This window comes from Acanthochromis polyacanthus, chromosome 18 (assembly GCF_021347895.1).
Source record: "Acanthochromis polyacanthus isolate Apoly-LR-REF ecotype Palm Island chromosome 18, KAUST_Apoly_ChrSc, whole genome shotgun sequence".
NCBI classification, from domain to species: domain Eukaryota; kingdom Metazoa; phylum Chordata; class Actinopteri; family Pomacentridae; genus Acanthochromis; species Acanthochromis polyacanthus.
This window is the reverse complement of record NC_067130.1, coordinates 24,538,874-24,557,722: the sequence shown is the minus strand read 5'-3', so window position 1 is coordinate 24,557,722 and position 18,849 is coordinate 24,538,874. Positions and strand designations below refer to the sequence as shown.

Below are 18,849 nucleotides of genomic sequence, written 5' to 3'. Positions count from 1 at the left end.
TTTTATTGTTACAAATACAGCACCGTCGCACATCTCCGCCTTCACAGCAGAGTCCTGCATTGTGTCGGGTACTCGTGAGTACTAAGGTAAACTACGGATGATTGTCTTGCTCAGTATCTACTTTTTGATATGTCAGGTTAATACGACCTTACTCGCAAGAGCACAGCTCAATGTCACGTCCAGCATCCAGGCAGCAGGTCAGAGAGTCAGAGGAGTGTCGTCTTGGAAAATAGGGCAGCGACTTACCGGAGAAAAGTTATTAGCTTAAGATGAATAGATAGATAGATTTTACAAGTTAAATAGACATTCACAAATTATTGATTTCCAGTGAACATTACGTAACATATGAAGTCCAGGAGCAAAAATGACATTAACCAAGTAAGATAAATATTAGTGATAGGACACAATTAAAAAATTAATCTATCTAATTAGAGGCTTTGTAATTAATTAATCACGAATGATTAACAAGGGCATCGAGGTAAAAAAAAAAAGTGATATATGCAAGTGTTGTCTTCATTTTAAATGCCAAAAGGATTTTGCGGCTCCCGGTGTTTTCTTTTCTGTGGGAAACAGGCTCTTTGAGTGTTAAAGGTTGCCGACCCCTGATCTAACAGATACCTAAGAAAGAGAGTGGACTGAAGCTTCTCAGGCTGAGGCTTCTTCTAGAGTTTTGTCTGCAGCCAAAGACGAGACAAACATTGTATTAATGGGAGATGTTCCAGGAAAGGCAAAAAAATACCAGATGTTTGAATGAATATGCAAGACTTTAAGGTGGATATGCCTGCCGTATTACACTGAGAAATCTAGATGTAGAATGAAAAGAAATGTTGATGGTTTGCTTCTTTTTACTGAAGTATTACCATGTAGCAATGTCTATGAAACTGATGCGAGTGAATGGGAAAGGGGGCCAAGCAGTGGGCCTATCACGAATCCCTCTTTGATCTTTTTGGCTACAAAGGTCTCAATGGTGTCGGTGCACTGGAGGTTGTGACAGGGATAGGAAGTCTCAGTGCCTGGGAGAAGCCCAGATGTGTACCCGTGAATGAGAAAATTACAAGGACAACAGAGTTACCAAGATGCCTTGCTAGTTGGTCTGCTGGTGTCGTTGGATTGTGGGGGCAGCAGCTTCTTGCCTGGGAATCACCACAGAATAAACTGTTTGCATTTGGTGAAGTAGCAACCGAGATGTTGGCCTAGATGGTTGACATAATAGTACAACAGTTTGCCACTCAGGTAGAGGATTAGCCAGCCTTGTTTTTCAGCACCCTTGTGGATGGGAACATTATCTGATGGACAAATATCTATGCGTTTAGGGAAGAGGTGGCGGTGCAGGACGTAAATGCCTAAATGGCTGGGTATTGCACTAGGTGGAAGGACGTGACCATAGGGGGCAATAGGAGTTTTGTGGCATTTCAGCGAAGTTGAGAGAGGATGAGGAGGCAGACACAAAGAGACACACTGGAGACTCAGATGACTTAAATTCTCAGTAAGGTTTACTGATCAGGAGAGGTAACACCAACAAAATAGCAGTGCATGCAAGCACTGCCAGAATCAGTTCTGAGGATTCTCTCTGCTCTTTGGGTATATACTTAAGTTGTGAGAAGGTCGGATTTAGATTACAGACCAATATGAAGACAACTAGTTTTCTTAGTCATGTCAGAATAGACATATCTAATCTCTTGCAGTGTCTACCTGTTTAAAGGCCATTATGACGTTATAAAGGGGAAAGATGAATTTTTCCTTCTCAAGAAGTACAAACTGAGGATTCCTCATAACTCACAGGAGAGCGGTGTATGGACTGCAAATATGCAGCAATAGTTCAGAATTGAGGACGCAGCAACAGGTACTCTGACTGAACTCTTGTAGATGCTCTGCTGCCCTTGTAGAAAAAGAACATGATCGTTATAAAGGCCTCTTTGACCAGGAATGAACTGTCTGACTAAGCTTCATTAAACGCTGGCCGGTCTGCAGTTGCAAGGCCTGATTGATGTTGGTGAGCTGCAGGATGGCCGATGAAGCTGACTGGACTGATAGAGCTGCCATGGCTAGGGTGTAAGACATGTTAGGCGTTAAGACCTGTAAGCAAACTGGTGTGGTTCAAAGGTGGGTGAGAGGCTGGCTTTACTGTAGGACTAGCCTCTCAAAGCATTTCATATCAACCAGTGTGAAGCTACCAAACGGTAGTTGTTCAAGCCCACTGATGATGGACTTCTATGGTACTGGGACAATTGTTAAGACTTCCTGCAGGGTGGGATGAAGGATCTGGACAGGGACAAGTTTAAAATTATTATGAAGACCATAGAAAGCTGCTCTGCAGATTTTTTCAGTAGCCTTCCTGTCACACCGGACCAGTAGCTTTCCTCAGATTTACTGCTCTGAGCATGTGTCACCTCACCTGCACAGTGTCTCTATGGCTGTCAGAGGCTGGTGAAGATGTGGTGTCTGTGCCTGTTGTTTTTTCTTCAGAGCGTGCAAAGATGAAGTTAAGTTCCTCTGCCAGTGGGGTCTCATTGTCAGCAGTCGCAAAGTTGCTAATCTTGTACCGTATTTTCCGCACTGTAAGGCACACTTAAAAGCCTTTAATTTTCTCAAAAATCGACAGTGCGCCTTTTAATCTGGTGCGTCTTATGTGTGCACTGAGTTCCAAAATCTGATTGTCGGACCATTTCCCGCTGACATAAGGACTACACACGCTGGCAGCAATAAACCTATTAGAGAACATTACATAAAGCTACGTATAGTACTGACTATTGTCCGAGCTTTTCTGAAAGCCGGCATCATTGCTGAACAGCCACCTGGCAACGAGACTGACTCCGACAATGACGAGAGGGAACCCGGCATGTTTGATGTCGAAATTGCCCAGCTGTTCAATTCAGATACAGAAGATGAGGACTTTGATGGATTTGTGACAAAAGATTGATCACAAAATAAAGTGAGTGTATTTTTAAATACGTAGTAGAATAAAGTTCAACCAAACTCACTGTTTTGCTTCCGTTTCCTTGTTTTAGCATGTGCCCAATAATACGGTGTGCCTTATATTTGGCTTAAGTACAGAAATAAACCCTGTAGTCGAGACTGCGCCTTACAATCCGATGCGCCTTATGGTGCGGAAAATGCAGTAGTTGGTGATGTGCTGGATACATTGCCACACCTGTTGGGGGTTGTTGTCATTGTAGTCCTCAGTCTTCCTCCTGTAAATCTCTTTAGCATTTCTGATGCCTCTCTTCAGGTTGGCTCTAGTGGCACTGTGTGAGAAAGATGTTCAGTAGCTGCTGTTTGTATCATTGTTTCCTTAGCCTGACAAGTAGACCAGACCGGCATCCTTGGTTCTGCTTTTTATGGCACCTCCAACTCCAGTGCCTCCTTAGGCCAATAAAAACCCTTTAAGAGTCCAATGAAATTGCTGTGTTCTGAGCTATATTGTGCGAGTGCAGAAATTTACTTGTAAAGGTCATATTAAAATTAATCCTATAATCAGAAGACTGTGTCAACTGTAGGGGGATATTGCATGACTGAGCTAAAAGTTGGTAACTAGACAAAAGAGCAAAAACATACAAAAGCACCAAAAAGACCCTTCTCTTTTAGGCTCTTGAGGTTCTACACAGACAAGTAGCTGCTACTTTTTAATGCTAAGTGGAGTCAGAGCCAGGGATGGTGGGACTGTGACAGGAGTAGCTTCATTGCTTCAGTATCCAAAATTTCAGGATGCAAACCATTACACCAAGTAGCACCTTTCCATAAGATTCTTATGTCAAGACATTCCATTCAGATGAGTGACACTAAATCTGCATTAATTTGGATACAACTGGTCAGACTGAGATAGCATTGCAAATCTGTGCTGTCCAAGATTAGAATTACATGTGGAACTGTCCCACATCAGTAGTGAAAATATCTTATTTTATTTGTTTTAGTAATCATGTGATTTCTGTGAACTCTTGTCCAAGACAATGTCTTCTTCTTCTTTTCCTTTCGGCTTTTCCCTTCAGGGGTCGCCACAGCGAATCAACAATGTAAAAGACAAAAAAACCTGTCTTTTGAAGTCTCTGTAACATCAAGATATAGCAGAAGTTTCCCCTTCAGTGATCATAAGAGGACTGTCTGAAACTTGTGAAAACAAAACAAAAGCATCTCCTCATTTGTTAAAAAATGTTGCATTGACCACAGTATTTGGAATAGGACTGTTGTCTTAAACCCTGTGAAATTTCAGAAGACCATGTATTACAGCACTGATCTTCTTGAGCAGTTTTCTTCAAACTGGTTGTGTAATGAGAGGAAGCAGCAGGATAACTGGAGAAGTCATGATGCTGCTCCACTCCAGTGATCCAGAGAGATTAATGCAAGTTCATTTAAAATACTCTGTTCAGGGCGGCTCTCAGCAAGCATCATAATGTCTGACAAATGTCACAGTTTGCAGAGGAAGGACAACAAGCTTTGTGATAATGAGTTTATTTACAATATGTGAAATAACTAGGTAAAATACTGTGAACACAGATAAACAAACAGATAGACTAAATAAACCAGAGGAGAGAACTAGGGATGAGAAGACAAGCAAACTAAATTAAAGGCCAACCAAAATGAGGTATAACCAGGGAAGGAAAGCTATATGGGGATTAACAGAACTGGCTGAGTCAATAAATGAAACTGACAGAACACATGGCAAACTTAATGACAAATTAGAGCTGGAACTGACAGGTAAGAAAACCAGAAGGTTAGTTCTGTGTCTGGAGGTTTTGAGTTGCCTGGCAGTAGAAACAGACAATGAACAGTCCCAAGCAGGGCTCCAGACTGTGACTAAATGGTCGCATTTTGCGACCAAAATTTGAGCGAGTGCGAGTGAATTTTTCATCTACTTGCGCATGTGCGACCAGTAAATTTGCTGATTTTTTAAAATTACTATTGAATTTTTTTTTTTTTGCCAACAAACTCCTGCTCCACACTTCAGCCCAGTACACAGTAATGCGCAAATGACCTGGTTTAACCGACATTAACTCCAAAAGAAGAAGAAAGGAGACAAACACCAACGAAGAAGAAGGCGGGCCAATGTGTGTGAGAGCAGGGGGAGAATGACGGTGAAGCTCCTGATGTTTCACAAAGCCTTTACGTACAGCCTTATTTTGAACACAAATTCACCTTTCTGTCCTTCACTCCTTTCTTGTCTCCATTCCAGCGGCTTCTAAGTTTAAACACATCATTTGCTAGACAGCAACAGCGTGAAACCGTTTTCTTTCATCTTTACATGGATTTTCAGACTTTTCGGCAGTGTCTTTGTCATGTCACGAAACCTCTTCTTAGAGAAGCACTTCCTGTGCCACTTGAATGGTTACAAAATAAAAGGCCGTTGCATTAAAAATACGCCTTCAAAATAAACACCTGGAGGAAACGGTTATTTTAACACTAGCAAAACAAAGGCTGGGCAAAATTGATGAACTGATCAACAGACCTTTCTAAGAGTAATTCACATGTGATTTGGTATAAATACATAATGTGCACATGCAAAACAGATGCCTGTACTCAGCACAAGGTCATTTTTATTACAGATTTCATCCGTCGGAAATTATACATCAACTGAGCAGCCTTGGTGGAGTACTGCGCTCTCTGAGTGCTTTTCTTGTTATGTTGTGTCAGCTGCTGCACAATAAATTGTGAATTGAAAACATGGTTTCTGCATTTATTGTGCAAGTATTTATACAGTGAAAATGAGAGGAAATGTGAATATTTACTTTGCAATTCGATTTTGGTGTGCGCCCCTAAATTTTCTGCTTGCGCTCCTAAAATTTTAAGTTAGGAGCCACTGTGCTCCTAGGGAAAAAAAAGTTAGTCTGGAGCCCTGCCAAGTGAAGAGTGGAGGGCAAGGCAGCAAACCAGTCAGGGCATGTGCAAAAGCTGACAATCTGGTAAAGAATGAGGTCTAAACTAGGGCTTTATAGTGAGAATTGTTTGATTAAAAGTAGATGAGCCTTTTCCTTGGCAGGTGCCTTCACTTGAGACTAATTAGGCAGCAGCTCAAGCATATAGACACAGATGGAGAGACAGTCAGAATGTATTTCTTCAAGTGGGTTAATTATTTACATGAGGGCTGGAGAGCAAAACATAGAAAATTAATCCTAAAAAAAATCAACTCCAATTTGATAGTTGCAAAGTCAGTGTTGACAGTGGGACTCTTATCATGATTTTTTAGGCACATACTTTTCAGTTATCTAAAGACCACAAATGCAGTCTAGTACTGAAGAGGTGGTAATTCATCTTTCTGTTCATTTTAGTGCTAGAATAGTACTAAAATGTGAATCCTACTAAAATGTGGAATGAGAAGAAGTAGCAGTAAATAAGAGGAAGCAGTAGGACAAGTGCTAGAATAGTATAAAATGAACATAAAGTTGAATTACCATCTTTCAGAAACCTTAAAAAACCTAAATAAATATTGCTCTGCTGAAAACAGTTTATTGTGTTGCAGTCAAAAAGTGTTTTTGTTGTAATTGTGTTTCTGTAGGTTTGCATCTGCCATGACAAACTTGATTCGACTGTCTCCAGAGTGTGGGACCTCTCCAATAACCCCAGGGTCTCCTCCATCAGAGATGTCACCACCCCTTTCCAGCCTGGCCATCTCTGTCCCCTCAGTGGCTTTAAGCCCCTCTGGAGAGGAGAAGCGCCCCTTGTTGTTGTCAGGCATAGGTCATCAACAAAGGTTGACGAGCCAAGATGAACAGAAGAGGACCTCTTTCCACTACAATCATGGTCATGTGGCACATAGCTTACCACCTAGTCCACTGCTTAGTGTGGAGAATGTTAACTACCAAACAGGAGATGATAACACCACAGCTCTCATGTTTTCAGCATCGAGTGGGATAATAACTAATATAAACAAAAATATCAGTGACTACAGCATGAAAAGAATCACTGGCCACATGCTGCATTACATGGAGTCTAGTGGTGATAGCATGTTAGTGAGTGAAACAGAGGAGCCTCAGGGGGAACAGACACATTTCCTTAGCACAGAAAGCACTACAACCCCTTTGCTCAAGGCCATGGACAGCAACAGGACTAACCCAGCATCACCACTTGATGGCCTGCAAGTCATGTCATCCTACCCTACCATCAAACAAGATCCAATTGCTGTGTAAAGTAAAAAGAAATTGCAGAGAATCCTTTGTGTTGAGGGGAAAAAATGAAATCACAATTCAACCTTTATTTTATATACATTATTTGCTGTGTAAAGACTTTTAAAGAATGAAAAATGAAACTTTTATTTTAGTGATGTAGTGAATAAAGAGTTTTATATTAAAAAATGTACATATGTGGTCATGTCTTGTAGGTAAAGTGCCATACACTACTATGTAGTAGCTGTTCACAGTAGATTTCAGTGCAGAAAATATCGATGGTGCCTTTCTGTTTAATATGCTTAAGGGAACTGTAACATCAGATATTGGGCCATGTATCACTATCTTAATCTTCCAGTAAACACTGAAAAAACTTAATGGCTGCTTTTAACGTCCTGCTGCTGAAAGTGCCCACCGACACGATAGTTTAAAAGTAGGTAAAAATGAATAGTAAATAGGTTCAAGGTGCATGCTATGTTCTAAAATTCTGTGATGAAATAACAAGCAGTTTGTGCTTTCCTCTACAGCCATTGTCACACAAGCTTTCTCACTGAGACTTTCTTCAGGAATACAGTTTTGATCTTCAATGTCTGATTGATATTTATGAATACATAATTAATCAGCTCATTACTTGCATTTGATGAGAGGTAGAGAAGATGTTACAGATCATGATGTTTAATTCTTTTCTGGACTACCCAATAGATTACCTGTTTGATTCAGCATCCTGTTGGGTAAAAATTATTATAACTGATAGATCAATGTGCAGTCTGGCTCTTTAATACTACTTATACTAACGTAAACTACGTAAATTAAACGCATACATTTTTTTGTATCTAATTCTTTATTGAGTTTCTAAGTTAAAGGGCTACCGCAATGTTGTAGTACTTCCACAACATTTAGATTTCATCTGAAACAGCAGAGGAATTATTTTCCGACTTCAAGTTCCTGGCATGGTCAAGCTTGATGCTGAATCCTATGTTTCCCATCATTTTTGAAAGTATCTTTAAAGTTAAAGCTTTATTTTTTTTATGCTGGTAGGTGTTCACATCTTCACTGAGCCTAGACTGACTCAGTTAAGGTGGTGCCCCCAAAGACATAACTACTAGTGAAGACCAGCAATTTTCCATTGTGGCATATTTAAATCAAAAGTATGTACAAATATCCACAAAGTGTGTACTGAATGATATGCTGAATATATGGCTCATTTCATCCTGTGTGAAGACATCATGTGCTCCTAAGGTTGGGGCTTAAAGAAACTGCTACATCTATATATGATAACTAACTGCTTTAATTTGAGTCATATCTCTGATAGATTTTATTTTTTCCACATTTAACTTGTTACAACCTCCAAAGACTGTATGCAATGATGTTTTCAATTGCCACAGCTTGTGTACAAATGTGCAATCTTATTGTACTTCTGATTTTTTTTTTAAAAAACAGAGTTTGGACAGTGTCTGCTTGTATGAGCATAGTTTATGAAAATCTGCCAAAGACTGTCACTTCTGACTCCTAGAATAAATATACTTTTGAAAACTAAATCAAAAATAACAATTATTGGACTCTGTGGTGAGCCAGAGTTTCTGAAAATGTATGTATACAGAATCAGCAGTCAGCCTAGCATTTGAATAAGTATGATGACGAGGACGTGCTGCCCCATTTGTGTTTTACTGTATCTTATACCTGATCAAGATTATTTATAGTTTATTAGGTAGTCCAACAGTAGTTGTAGTTATATAATACATACGGTCATATTAAGCAAATTTAGTTTAAAAGAGGTAACATAGCATATGGTAATTTCATCTACATGGTTATTTGAACTAAACAGGTGATAACCATTTGTACATTTGGGCACTTGTATGCTTAGCATAAGTCACAATGCATTGCTTTTAGAAGTAGGAGTGTCTTCAAATTCTGTAAATATATAATGAAAACCTTTAGCACTGTTGTTTATTATTGAATATTAAAGTGTTTTGTGTCTCAGAGTTTTAAAATATCTCCAGTTAAAAATATTCTTTCAGCTCTTCTGTCATACCACTGAATGAATCTGTGCTATTGTAATAAAAAAATATACTTTACATTTCATTTATATGGAATATAAATAAAATGTATCTCACATAAATTTGATTGTGAAATATAAATGAAATGTATTCTATGTATATTTGATTGCATTTTGTACTTTTATAAAGTTGGAAGTTTATTACGATGAGATATATGTAATTTCTCTAGCCTTTCCACAACTAGATAGGCTTCGAGCTTATCTTGGCCGAGCTACATAGCAGCTAATGAACTAACAGACATTTAGCTCAAACTTTGCATAATCTCACCTGCTTGTGGGATAAGGCATTCAGAATGAACAGCTGTCCTGCAGCTCCATAGCTATATTTACTTACTGAAGTTGCTTCTGCTAACCCTAAAATGTCTAAGTACTAGCAAACCACAGCAACTGTTCTGCTGTTGGCTCCATGAGTGGACACAAGAGTCTTCATTAACTTTCATTCAACCCAGGGGACTATTTTTGAGTGCAATTCAACAGAATAAAAGGAATATCCTTTCTGTGAACACACTGGGCAGCTCAGGAAATTGTAAAGAGGGACTATCAGAGATGGTGAAAACTTTAAAAACAAGGGCTGAGTGGGTTAATGTGTTTTCATTTCACCCGTTGTGCTTCAGTTTCAGTTGGTGTTTACATCTGTTTGCTTCTCTCCTGCTCCTTATGGTCACATATACTGCTTTTTAATACAGCTGAACTCAAATTAAGCTGTTCTCGCTTAGATATTTTTTCTGTTTTTGCTGCCAAACAACAGAACAAATATAGAATACTAAAACATTACCCATTAAAACTACAGGTTAACTGACAGTGACTTTATATCAAATCTGCAGATCTGCATTACTTAAGTACTGATTTCATAACAGGAACAATGTCTGTCAAATTCTTCAAACACAAGTTTAACAAAACTGATGTGCTGAGAATAGGATATCACAGGGATGAGAAAACACATTCACATTCAAGTCTGTGCCAGCTGCCATGTTGTCAACTCTTTGCTCCTTGCTGTCAGTTACAGGAATAAAATATTCTTCTTGAAGGGAGTGCAGACAGCCTTGAAACAGGTTATATGGCGAATGAAGCAGTCATGGTAAAATGGTCCATCTTTGCAGAATTTTGAGCTGAAAAACATTCTGAGAACGTGTGAGACATTCATTATTTTGCTGAAAAGAGCTGCAATATGGGACCTTTAAGCATCTGGTGAAAATATTAACAAGCACAGATAATGTAAAAATTGTCTTATTCCAAAAAAAACACGTTTCCCTAGCTAAAAGGCCAAAGGTTCAGTAAAACAAACCAAGTTAATCAACCTTACTTGCATTTTAGCCACCTCTTCACATGCTGCACAGGTCTAGGTTTTGCAGTAAACCTGTATGTCCTGCATGAATCTGGGTCTTGCATGAATCTGGGTCCATCAAAATCAGACAGGCTGTTGTCCATAAACCCATCATTCAGTTGTAAAAGGTTGCAACTCCAACTATTAGCAGTTATGAATGGTTAAAACAGAAAGGTCAAACACAGTTTACATTTGCAGCAACCTTTTGACAATATTTGGGCACATTTTTGGGGCCCTTAACAGAGAGTCACATGAAGCAGTTTACCTCAGTTTTCTGCTACAAGCACAATATTTAATTGGACATAGCTGCAGTTTTGTAGCACTGTTAAAACGTTTAATGACCACAAAGCAAACACCCAAACTGACAATAGAATACCTGTCCACCATTTTGACATTTTGGATTCATTTTAGGCATGAGGGTCACTTGTTGTCCACAATCATAGCTTTGAATTTTAATTGAATTGAATTTATTTATTTGATAGGGACGATGCAGTTTAACATAGTTCCATTACTTAGCATGAATCTGATGTGCTGCACAGAGAGTTTATAGCAAATGCTAGTTTCCAACTCTTGTCCCTAGATGAGCCTTTAAATTTGACTTGCCTCTTTAAAAAAAAAAAAAAAATGTCATTGACAGACTCTAAGTGCAGGACACATCAGTTCCAGAAAAGGCGCAATTTCCATTCAAAATGGGAAATTTGTGATCTGATTTTTAAAATAAATACCTAGTAATCAACCAGTCGAATGCCATTTCCTTATAAGTTTATGAATGAAACCTAAGGCAGGAAAGAGGTTAATGAAGAGCTCAAGTAAGTCAGCCAAGATAAAGTTAAAAGAACTAAACTGTATATGAATTTATTTATGTTGATATTAGTTTAAAACAATGACAACTTTGTTAGAGAGAATGAATGACATACTGTTGACCCTGAAGTCAACCATTGAAAGAATATTAGAGGTGACACTCTGCCACACAATTTTTTAAATTCTCTTCTTTTGTTTTGACATTCAGTTTTTACTTCACAGCCACAAGAGCTATCAGAGACATTCAACTGGTCAGCCACAAAAAAAAAAAAAAAAGCCCCAATTTAAGTAAACCAAAGAAAAAGCCCCTGCTGCATTCCAGTGACTGTCCTTTATACAGAAAGTTCTTTGGAACCAACTTCATATCAGCATCTAACCAATCATGTATGTGTAAGCATAGGGTGACCATACGTCCTCTTTTGCCCGGACATGTCCTCCTTGGAGAGGCTGTCCGGCCTGTCCGGCCGGCATTTATAAAGTCCTTCAAATGTCCGGGTTTTTGATCTTGCCTAGCTTGAGCGCGTCACAGACCCGTGTATTTATCATTCACGTTGAATGGTTCCTTTGGAAACACGCTCTGAGAGGCGGAGTTTGAGCCGAACCCCGGAACATGTATTAATCATTCACAAAGCAGTACAGAGGTGCTCCACACTCACTCACTCCTCGCAGGCTGACAGGCAGGTAGGCACACTGCGAGAGAACACTCGAACAGAAAGAAAATGCCGAAACGCAAATGTCATTTCACTGATGAAATGCGAAAAAAGTACCCCTGTTTTCGTCCGGGTCGTGTCAAATGGGAGGCAGAATGTACTGTCTGCAAAGCTGGGACTTATGTCTCCGTGACTAATAAGAAAAGGAAAAAGAAGGGAAAAAAAGGACTGTTGACTTGAGGCATTATTAGGGTCCGAGCACCGAGGGTGCCGAGGACAGGCGGTGCAAGGGCACCGACTGTCCAAGGCACCAGCGGTGCCAAGGACCTTATTGAAACCCTAGGGGTTTTTTTTGTTTTGTTTTTTTTCTCCCGGCAAATGAATTGGCTTTTTGGCGGCCTTATCATACTCCAAAACGCGTGAAATTTGGCATGCACATCAGGACTGGCGAAAAATTTTATATTTTATGGGAGTTGTGCATGCGCGTGGCAAAATGGCTCTATAGCGCCACCTGCAAAATTGAAAAAGTAGTCATTAGGCCAACTGCCACAATGTTTCATTTACAGCTACAATATTTGGTGGGCATATGCAGAACATCAGGACACACCAAAAAGTCAATCACAGCCACGCCCTAAACCCAACTGGAAGTCAGCCATCTTGAATTTGCTGTAAATTTGTCAAAATTAATAGCTCCTAGGGCAGGGGTGTCAAACTCAGTTCCTGGAGGGCCACTATCCTGCATGTTTTAGATGTTTCCCTCTTCCAACACACCTGATTCAAATGATTAGCTTATCATCAAGCTCAGCAGAAGCCTGATAACAAGCCTGATCATTTGAATCAGCTGTGTTGGAAGAGGGAAACATCTAAAACATGCAGGATAGTGGCCCTCCAGGAACGGATCTTGACATCCCTGTCCTAGGGGGTAAGTCTGAGAGAACTAAAATTTGGCCAGTACATGCACCAGACCTTCCTGATGAAAAGTTATCAAAAACTCAACCAGAAGCAGCTCCGTTTTAACAGATAACATACACCATGTGGTCCAATCATCTCCAGCTGACTGACTGGCAATAAGCCACGCCCACTCACCGCACACCTCACTCACTCACCCTCTGCCCACAAAAACACCGGACTACATCACCCATAACATCCAAACTGTTGTTTTTAACAGACCCAACAGAACCCGGACTGTTTTTAGACCAAGAACCCTGCTTCCTGTAAAACGCCAGGAGGAGCGCACGTTCAGTACGAGCATCAACATGGCCGTACTGAACGTGCGCTCTCGTTTAAACAAATCTTTTATCATAAATGATTTGATTTTAGATAATAAATTGGACAGTCTTCTCCTGACAGAGACATGGCTTGGCACTGACGCACCTGTTGTTCTCACCGAGGCTTCCCCACCGAATTTTAATTTTTATTCTCCATCAGACAGGGTAGAAGAGGAGGAGGAACAGCCTCCATTACTAAAAATGATCTCACCCCAACTGAAGTATTCTTTAACAGTTATGCATCTTTTGAGCATCCTGCTTTTGTTTTTTAGCAGCACCCAGATCCTCTGTCTAACAGTCTACAGACCACCCCATCACTCCAGCCTTTTTATCAGTCAATTCTCAGATCTCTTGTCAATCATTCACACCAAATACAACAGAATTTTAATAACTGGCGATTTTAATCTACATATTGACAACATCTCGGACTCAATGTCCAGAGACTTTTTAAATCTTTTAAACTGCCTTGATTTTACACAGCATGTCACACAGCCGACTCACAACAGAGGACACACCATGGACCTGGTTATAACCCAAGGCTTGTCCATTGGTGTGTCCTCTGTTGTTGACCTGGCTGTGTCTGACCATTACTGTGTGTTTTTTAATATCGCCAGTTTTAACCAGCAGGAGGCCCCGGTGAGAACAGTGAGGAAACGTTATCTAACTTCTGAAGTGGCTGCAAATTTTATTGAGATTTTACAGAGCACTCCTGCAGTAATTCTGCCTGCACCGTGTGATTTTATTGTTGACAATTTTAACAACAGACTGAAGTCAACTCTGGACTCAGTGGCTCCACTTTTAACTAAAAAATCAGAAAGAAACCGATACTCCCATGGAGAAAAAATGATAAAATCAATCACTTAAAAAGAAACTGCAGGAGTGCTGAAAGGAGATGGAGGAAATCAAAACTAACAGTTCATCATGAAATCTTCTGTCAACAACTCAAAACCTACAATAATGCAGTCAAACAGGAAAGAACTTCTCATTTCTCACAACTCATCACAGAGCATAAAAACAACCCCCGGTTCCTCTTCTCCACTTTCAATGTTTTAGCAGGTACTAATTTTAATAAAGCTTTTAAGACACCATCAGACACTCTTTGTGAGAACTTTGCAGACCACTTCAGAACCAAGATCAAGGACATCAGATCCAGCCTTTTATCCCACCAAGTTTTACCTGTTAACACATCTGATCTGCTGTCCTTGCCTAAGGAAACCCTGGAGAGTTTTGTCCTGGTTGATGCAAGGACACTTGGTCGAGTTTTCTCCCAAATAAACCCAACAACCTCCCTTTTCGATCCTATTCCCACACCACTCTTAAAATCATTTTATGGATTCTTTGAGGAACAATTTTTAAACATAATGAACTGCTCTCTTCAGACAGGTGTCTTCCCCAATGCCTTTAAAACAGCGGTGGTGAAGCCCCTCCTGAAGAAGAGCAGTCTAGATCCTAATGTTCTTAATAACTACTGTCCTGTATCCAACTTACCGTTCTTAAGTAAAATTTTAGAAAAACTGGTTCTTAACCAAGTCAGTGACTTTTTAAACAGAATTAACATTTTAGAAACACATCAGTCTGGTTTTAGGATGAACCACAGTACAGAGACAGCACTTTTAAAGATTTTAAATGATATCAGGTGGAATTTAGATAATAAAAAACTAACAGTGTTGGTTCTACTGGATCTAAGTGCCGCTTTTGATACAGTAGACCATCATATCTTATTAAACAGACTCAGACACCTGGTTAGCCTCTCTGGTACCGTGCTTAACTGGTTCAACTCTTATCTTACAAACCGATGTTTTTATGTAAGTATGGATACGTGTTCCTCAGGAATCCATGAAATTAGGTGTGAGGTTCCCCAAGGGTCAATTTTAGGTCCCATTCTTTTTAATCTTTATATGCTTCCTCCTGGGGACGTCATCAGGAGACACGGCATCAGTTTCCATAGCTATGCTGATGATACACAGCTGTACATTGCTGTGTCTCCTGATGACACAGGGCCAATTGATACTCTTTTTAACTGTATTTTAGACATTAAGTCATGGATGCAGCGAACTTCCTACAGCTCAACCAGGACAAAACTGAGGTTTTAGTTATTGGTCCTGAAGGTCAGAGAGAGAAACTTTTACTTAAATTACAAGTTTTTAAACCAGCAGAATTTGTAAAAAACCTGGGCGTTATTTTTGACTCTGAGCTGAATTTTATCCCACATATTAAGAACATAACAAAGATAGGTTTTTATCATCTTAAGAATATAGCCAGAGTCCGCCCATTTCTCTCTCAGGCCAGCATGGAGGTGCTAATGCATGCTTTTATCTCTTCTCGTTTAGACTATTGTAATGCCCTGCTCTCTGGTCTTCCCAAAAAGAGTATTTTTAATCTTCAGCTTTTACAAAACTCAGCCACACGCGTGCTGACAAGGACCAGGGGGCGGGAGCATATTACACCAGTTTTAAAGTCGCTCCATTGGCTCCCCGTCCATTTCAGGATCGATTTTAAGGTCCTTTCATTAGTTTTTAAATGTCTTAATGGCCTTGCGCCTTCTTATTTGTCCAATCTCCTTTTAACATACCAACCCTCGCGGACCCTGAGGTCCTCTGGCAGCGGACTCTTAATTATACCACAAGCCAGAACTCGAACACACGGCGAGGCGTCATTTAACCATTATGGCCCCCGCCTCTGGAATAGCCTGCCGGAGAACCTCAGGACTGCAGAGACTGTCGGTGTTTTTAAAGGAAGGTTAAAGACTTACCTTTTTAATCTGGCTTTTAACTGATCTTTTAAGCCTTCTAATATCCTGATGTTCTTATCATTCCTTATTTATCATCTTATGTATTTTACGGTTTTTTACTTCCCATTATTTAGTTATTACCACATTTATTTATTTGTTTATTTTATTTCTTTCAACTCCAGTGTTTCCTCAGGGGGGTCCTCCACACTGGGGACTGTGTCTGGTCTGCTGCTGGGGGTGTTGTCCTCGGGTCTCCTCGGCTCGGCTAGTTGGGGGGCTCCCTAACTCGGTGTGGGGTCCCTGTGTCTGTCGTGGTCTGGGGGTCTGGGTGCCGGCGCCTCCGGCGGGCACGGCCTGGAGCTCCTCCCGGTGTGGACGGCCCCAATGGAGGCGTTTTCCACAATCGTCAGTGCCACGTCATGTCTTCCTATAGCCATTGGTGTGTGTGTGTGTGTGTGTGTGTGTGTGTGTGTGTGTGTGTGTGTGTGTGTGTGTGCGTGTGCGTGCGTGCGTGCGTGCGTGCGTGCGTGCGTGCGTGCGTGCGTGCGTGCGCCAATATGGAGGGAGGGCGGGATGGGTATTCTCATTTTTAATGTTTTTAAATGTTGTACAGCACTTTGCGCTGCTTTTTTGTATGAAAAGTGCTTTATAAATAAAGTTTGATTTGATTTGATTTGAAAAGGTGTGGCCATGGCGGAGCCTCAAAATACTGATCCTTCGCCATGAAACAGGAAGTGGTGTGTAATTCTTCTCGATATGCTCCAATCTGCCTGAAACTTTACATGTATGATGACAGTCCTGTCCTGATTTCATCCACATAGGGATATTCATTCACAGTCATAGCGCCACCTTGTGGTTTCAGGAAATAGACATCTTTTACACTTTCATGCCCTATTGTTACCCGGTTGATCATATTCACTTCAAATGCGGTGACAACAGGCTGAACACATTGATGATGCATCCCAGTGAAAATGGTGACTTGTCATCAAAGGGCGTGTCTGTGGCGGCCAAACCAATTTCGATGTTTCGCCATGAAAATGTAACGATTCATATCTCAGCTGAACAACATCCTATCTGCACCAAACTTCACGTGATGGATACCAGGTCCAGTCTGAACACATCCACACTCATAAATTCTGAAAAAGTCATAGCGCCACCTGTTGGTAACAGTAAGTTTAAGGCCTTATATTTTCAGGTACAATGGCCCCAAACTTGGTGATATCATGCTGGAAATTGGTCAGTCGAGTCTTCACCTCTTGACAATCCCACACTGTGAACGGTGTGACATTTCATGCAACGCTGTTGCCGTAGCAACCAAATATCGCCATGAAAAACAACGTGCTGTTTGACAGGTTAGAAATACTCCAATGCTCACTAAAATTACCACACACATCACCATTGACCCAAGGAACAACACCGTATGCATCTCGGCACTGCACATGCCATAGCGCCCCCTACAGTATTTTTAACAAACAGCCCCCCCCAGCACGTTTCACCTACATCCATGAAATTTGGGAGGCTTATAGAGCACATCACAAAAAAGCCTCTTGGAGCCATGCCCTAAATCCAACAGGAAGTTGGCCATCTTGGATTAATTGTGAGATTTTTCATGATTTTTCTCATTTTTGAGAGTGAATACCTCCTAGGGGATAATTCCAGGAGACCTGAAATTTTGTCAGTCCACACAGCAGGACTTGGTGATGAAAAGTTATCAAAAGTTCAACCAGAAGCCAAATGGTGTGGCCATGGCAATCATCAGAGTTTTGATGCTTCACCATGAAACAACAGCTGCTTTATAACTATCCTCTGAATGCACCGATCTGCCTCAAACTTTACATGTGTAATCACACTGCAATCCTGATGAATTCTGTAGGCCAACATACATTTTCAGTCATGGCGCCACCTGTTGGATGGACAGGAAATGCTTTATAAGTAGCCTATACATGTTCCAATCAGCCTTAAACTTTACATGACTGATCAGAATCCAACCCTCATCACATCCACTGTTTGAAATACACTCTCAGTCGCAGCACCACCTGGTGGATAGACAGGAAATGCTTTATAACTGCTCTGAACATGCTTCTGTCTGGCTGAAATTTTACATGTATGATCAGACTCTGGTCCAGATGCGATTCAGAGGCCGACATACACTCTCAGTCACAGCGCCACCTGGTGGACGTACGTGGATTCGCCGACCAGCGTGGATGCGAGGACCCGTCCATCGCTGCTTGCAGCTTTAATTTCTATATTTTTTTTCATTTGCCATTAGACACATTATTTTGAAGAATGGGCTAACTGAACATTGAAGAATAGACTACCTCTCTTTTTTCTTTTTGTTTAATATTTTGAGGCATTATTTCTATTTTTACATAATTGATAATTGGGAGGTTATTTTGAAGAATGGTACTCTACCTCACCTTTCCTAACTAAGGTGTAAGTGTCAGACTTAAGAGAAATGATTATTTCTTATTTTGTTAAACATCTGAATACATGTGTTCTTACTGGACCAAGGTACGTTTTATCAGTCTGTTTCCGGGCTACAAAAGACACAAGCAGAAACAAAAAATCAAGCCATTTTTTCATTTCCTGGCTATAAAAGACATGAGCAGAAACAAAAAATCAAGCCATTTTTTCGTTTTTTCGTTTTGAGCAAAAAACAAAAAAACAGGAAACGGTTCGTTTTTTCGTTTTCACCCCCAAACTGAAAATACGACTCCGTATTTCGTTTCATTAGTGGGCAAGGCTTCGGAGCACGCCGGTGCGTTGGCCATCGCAATAAAGCTTCTGCCCATCACAATAAAGCTCCTGCGCTGGCAGGCATAGACAAACTGACTGTCATTGTATTGCCTGCCCCCACTGCACTTCCCCTAATTCTAAATCAGAGCAAGTCGTGTACACAGTAATGACAGTCATAACCAATGGTGT

The 18,849-nt window shown here is 40.5% G+C and overlaps 1 protein-coding gene across 3 annotated transcripts in view; it reads left to right on the top strand.

Annotated features, from left to right (window-relative positions):
- The window catches only part of nrg1 (neuregulin 1), an 82,670-nt gene extending 73,373 nt beyond the window's left edge, over positions 1-9,297 (top strand). For 2 of the 3 annotated variants that reach the window (XM_022212160.2, XM_022212159.2), the window contains exon 8: positions 6,488-9,297. In XM_022212160.2, the coding sequence (XP_022067852.1) occupies positions 6,488-7,118 (631 nt within the window). In that variant the 3' untranslated portion in view covers positions 7,119-9,297. The remainder of the gene's footprint in view (positions 1-6,487) is intronic. The other variant, XM_022212161.2, reaches the window with a different exon arrangement.
- Positions 9,298-18,849: the final 9,552 nt, after the last annotated feature.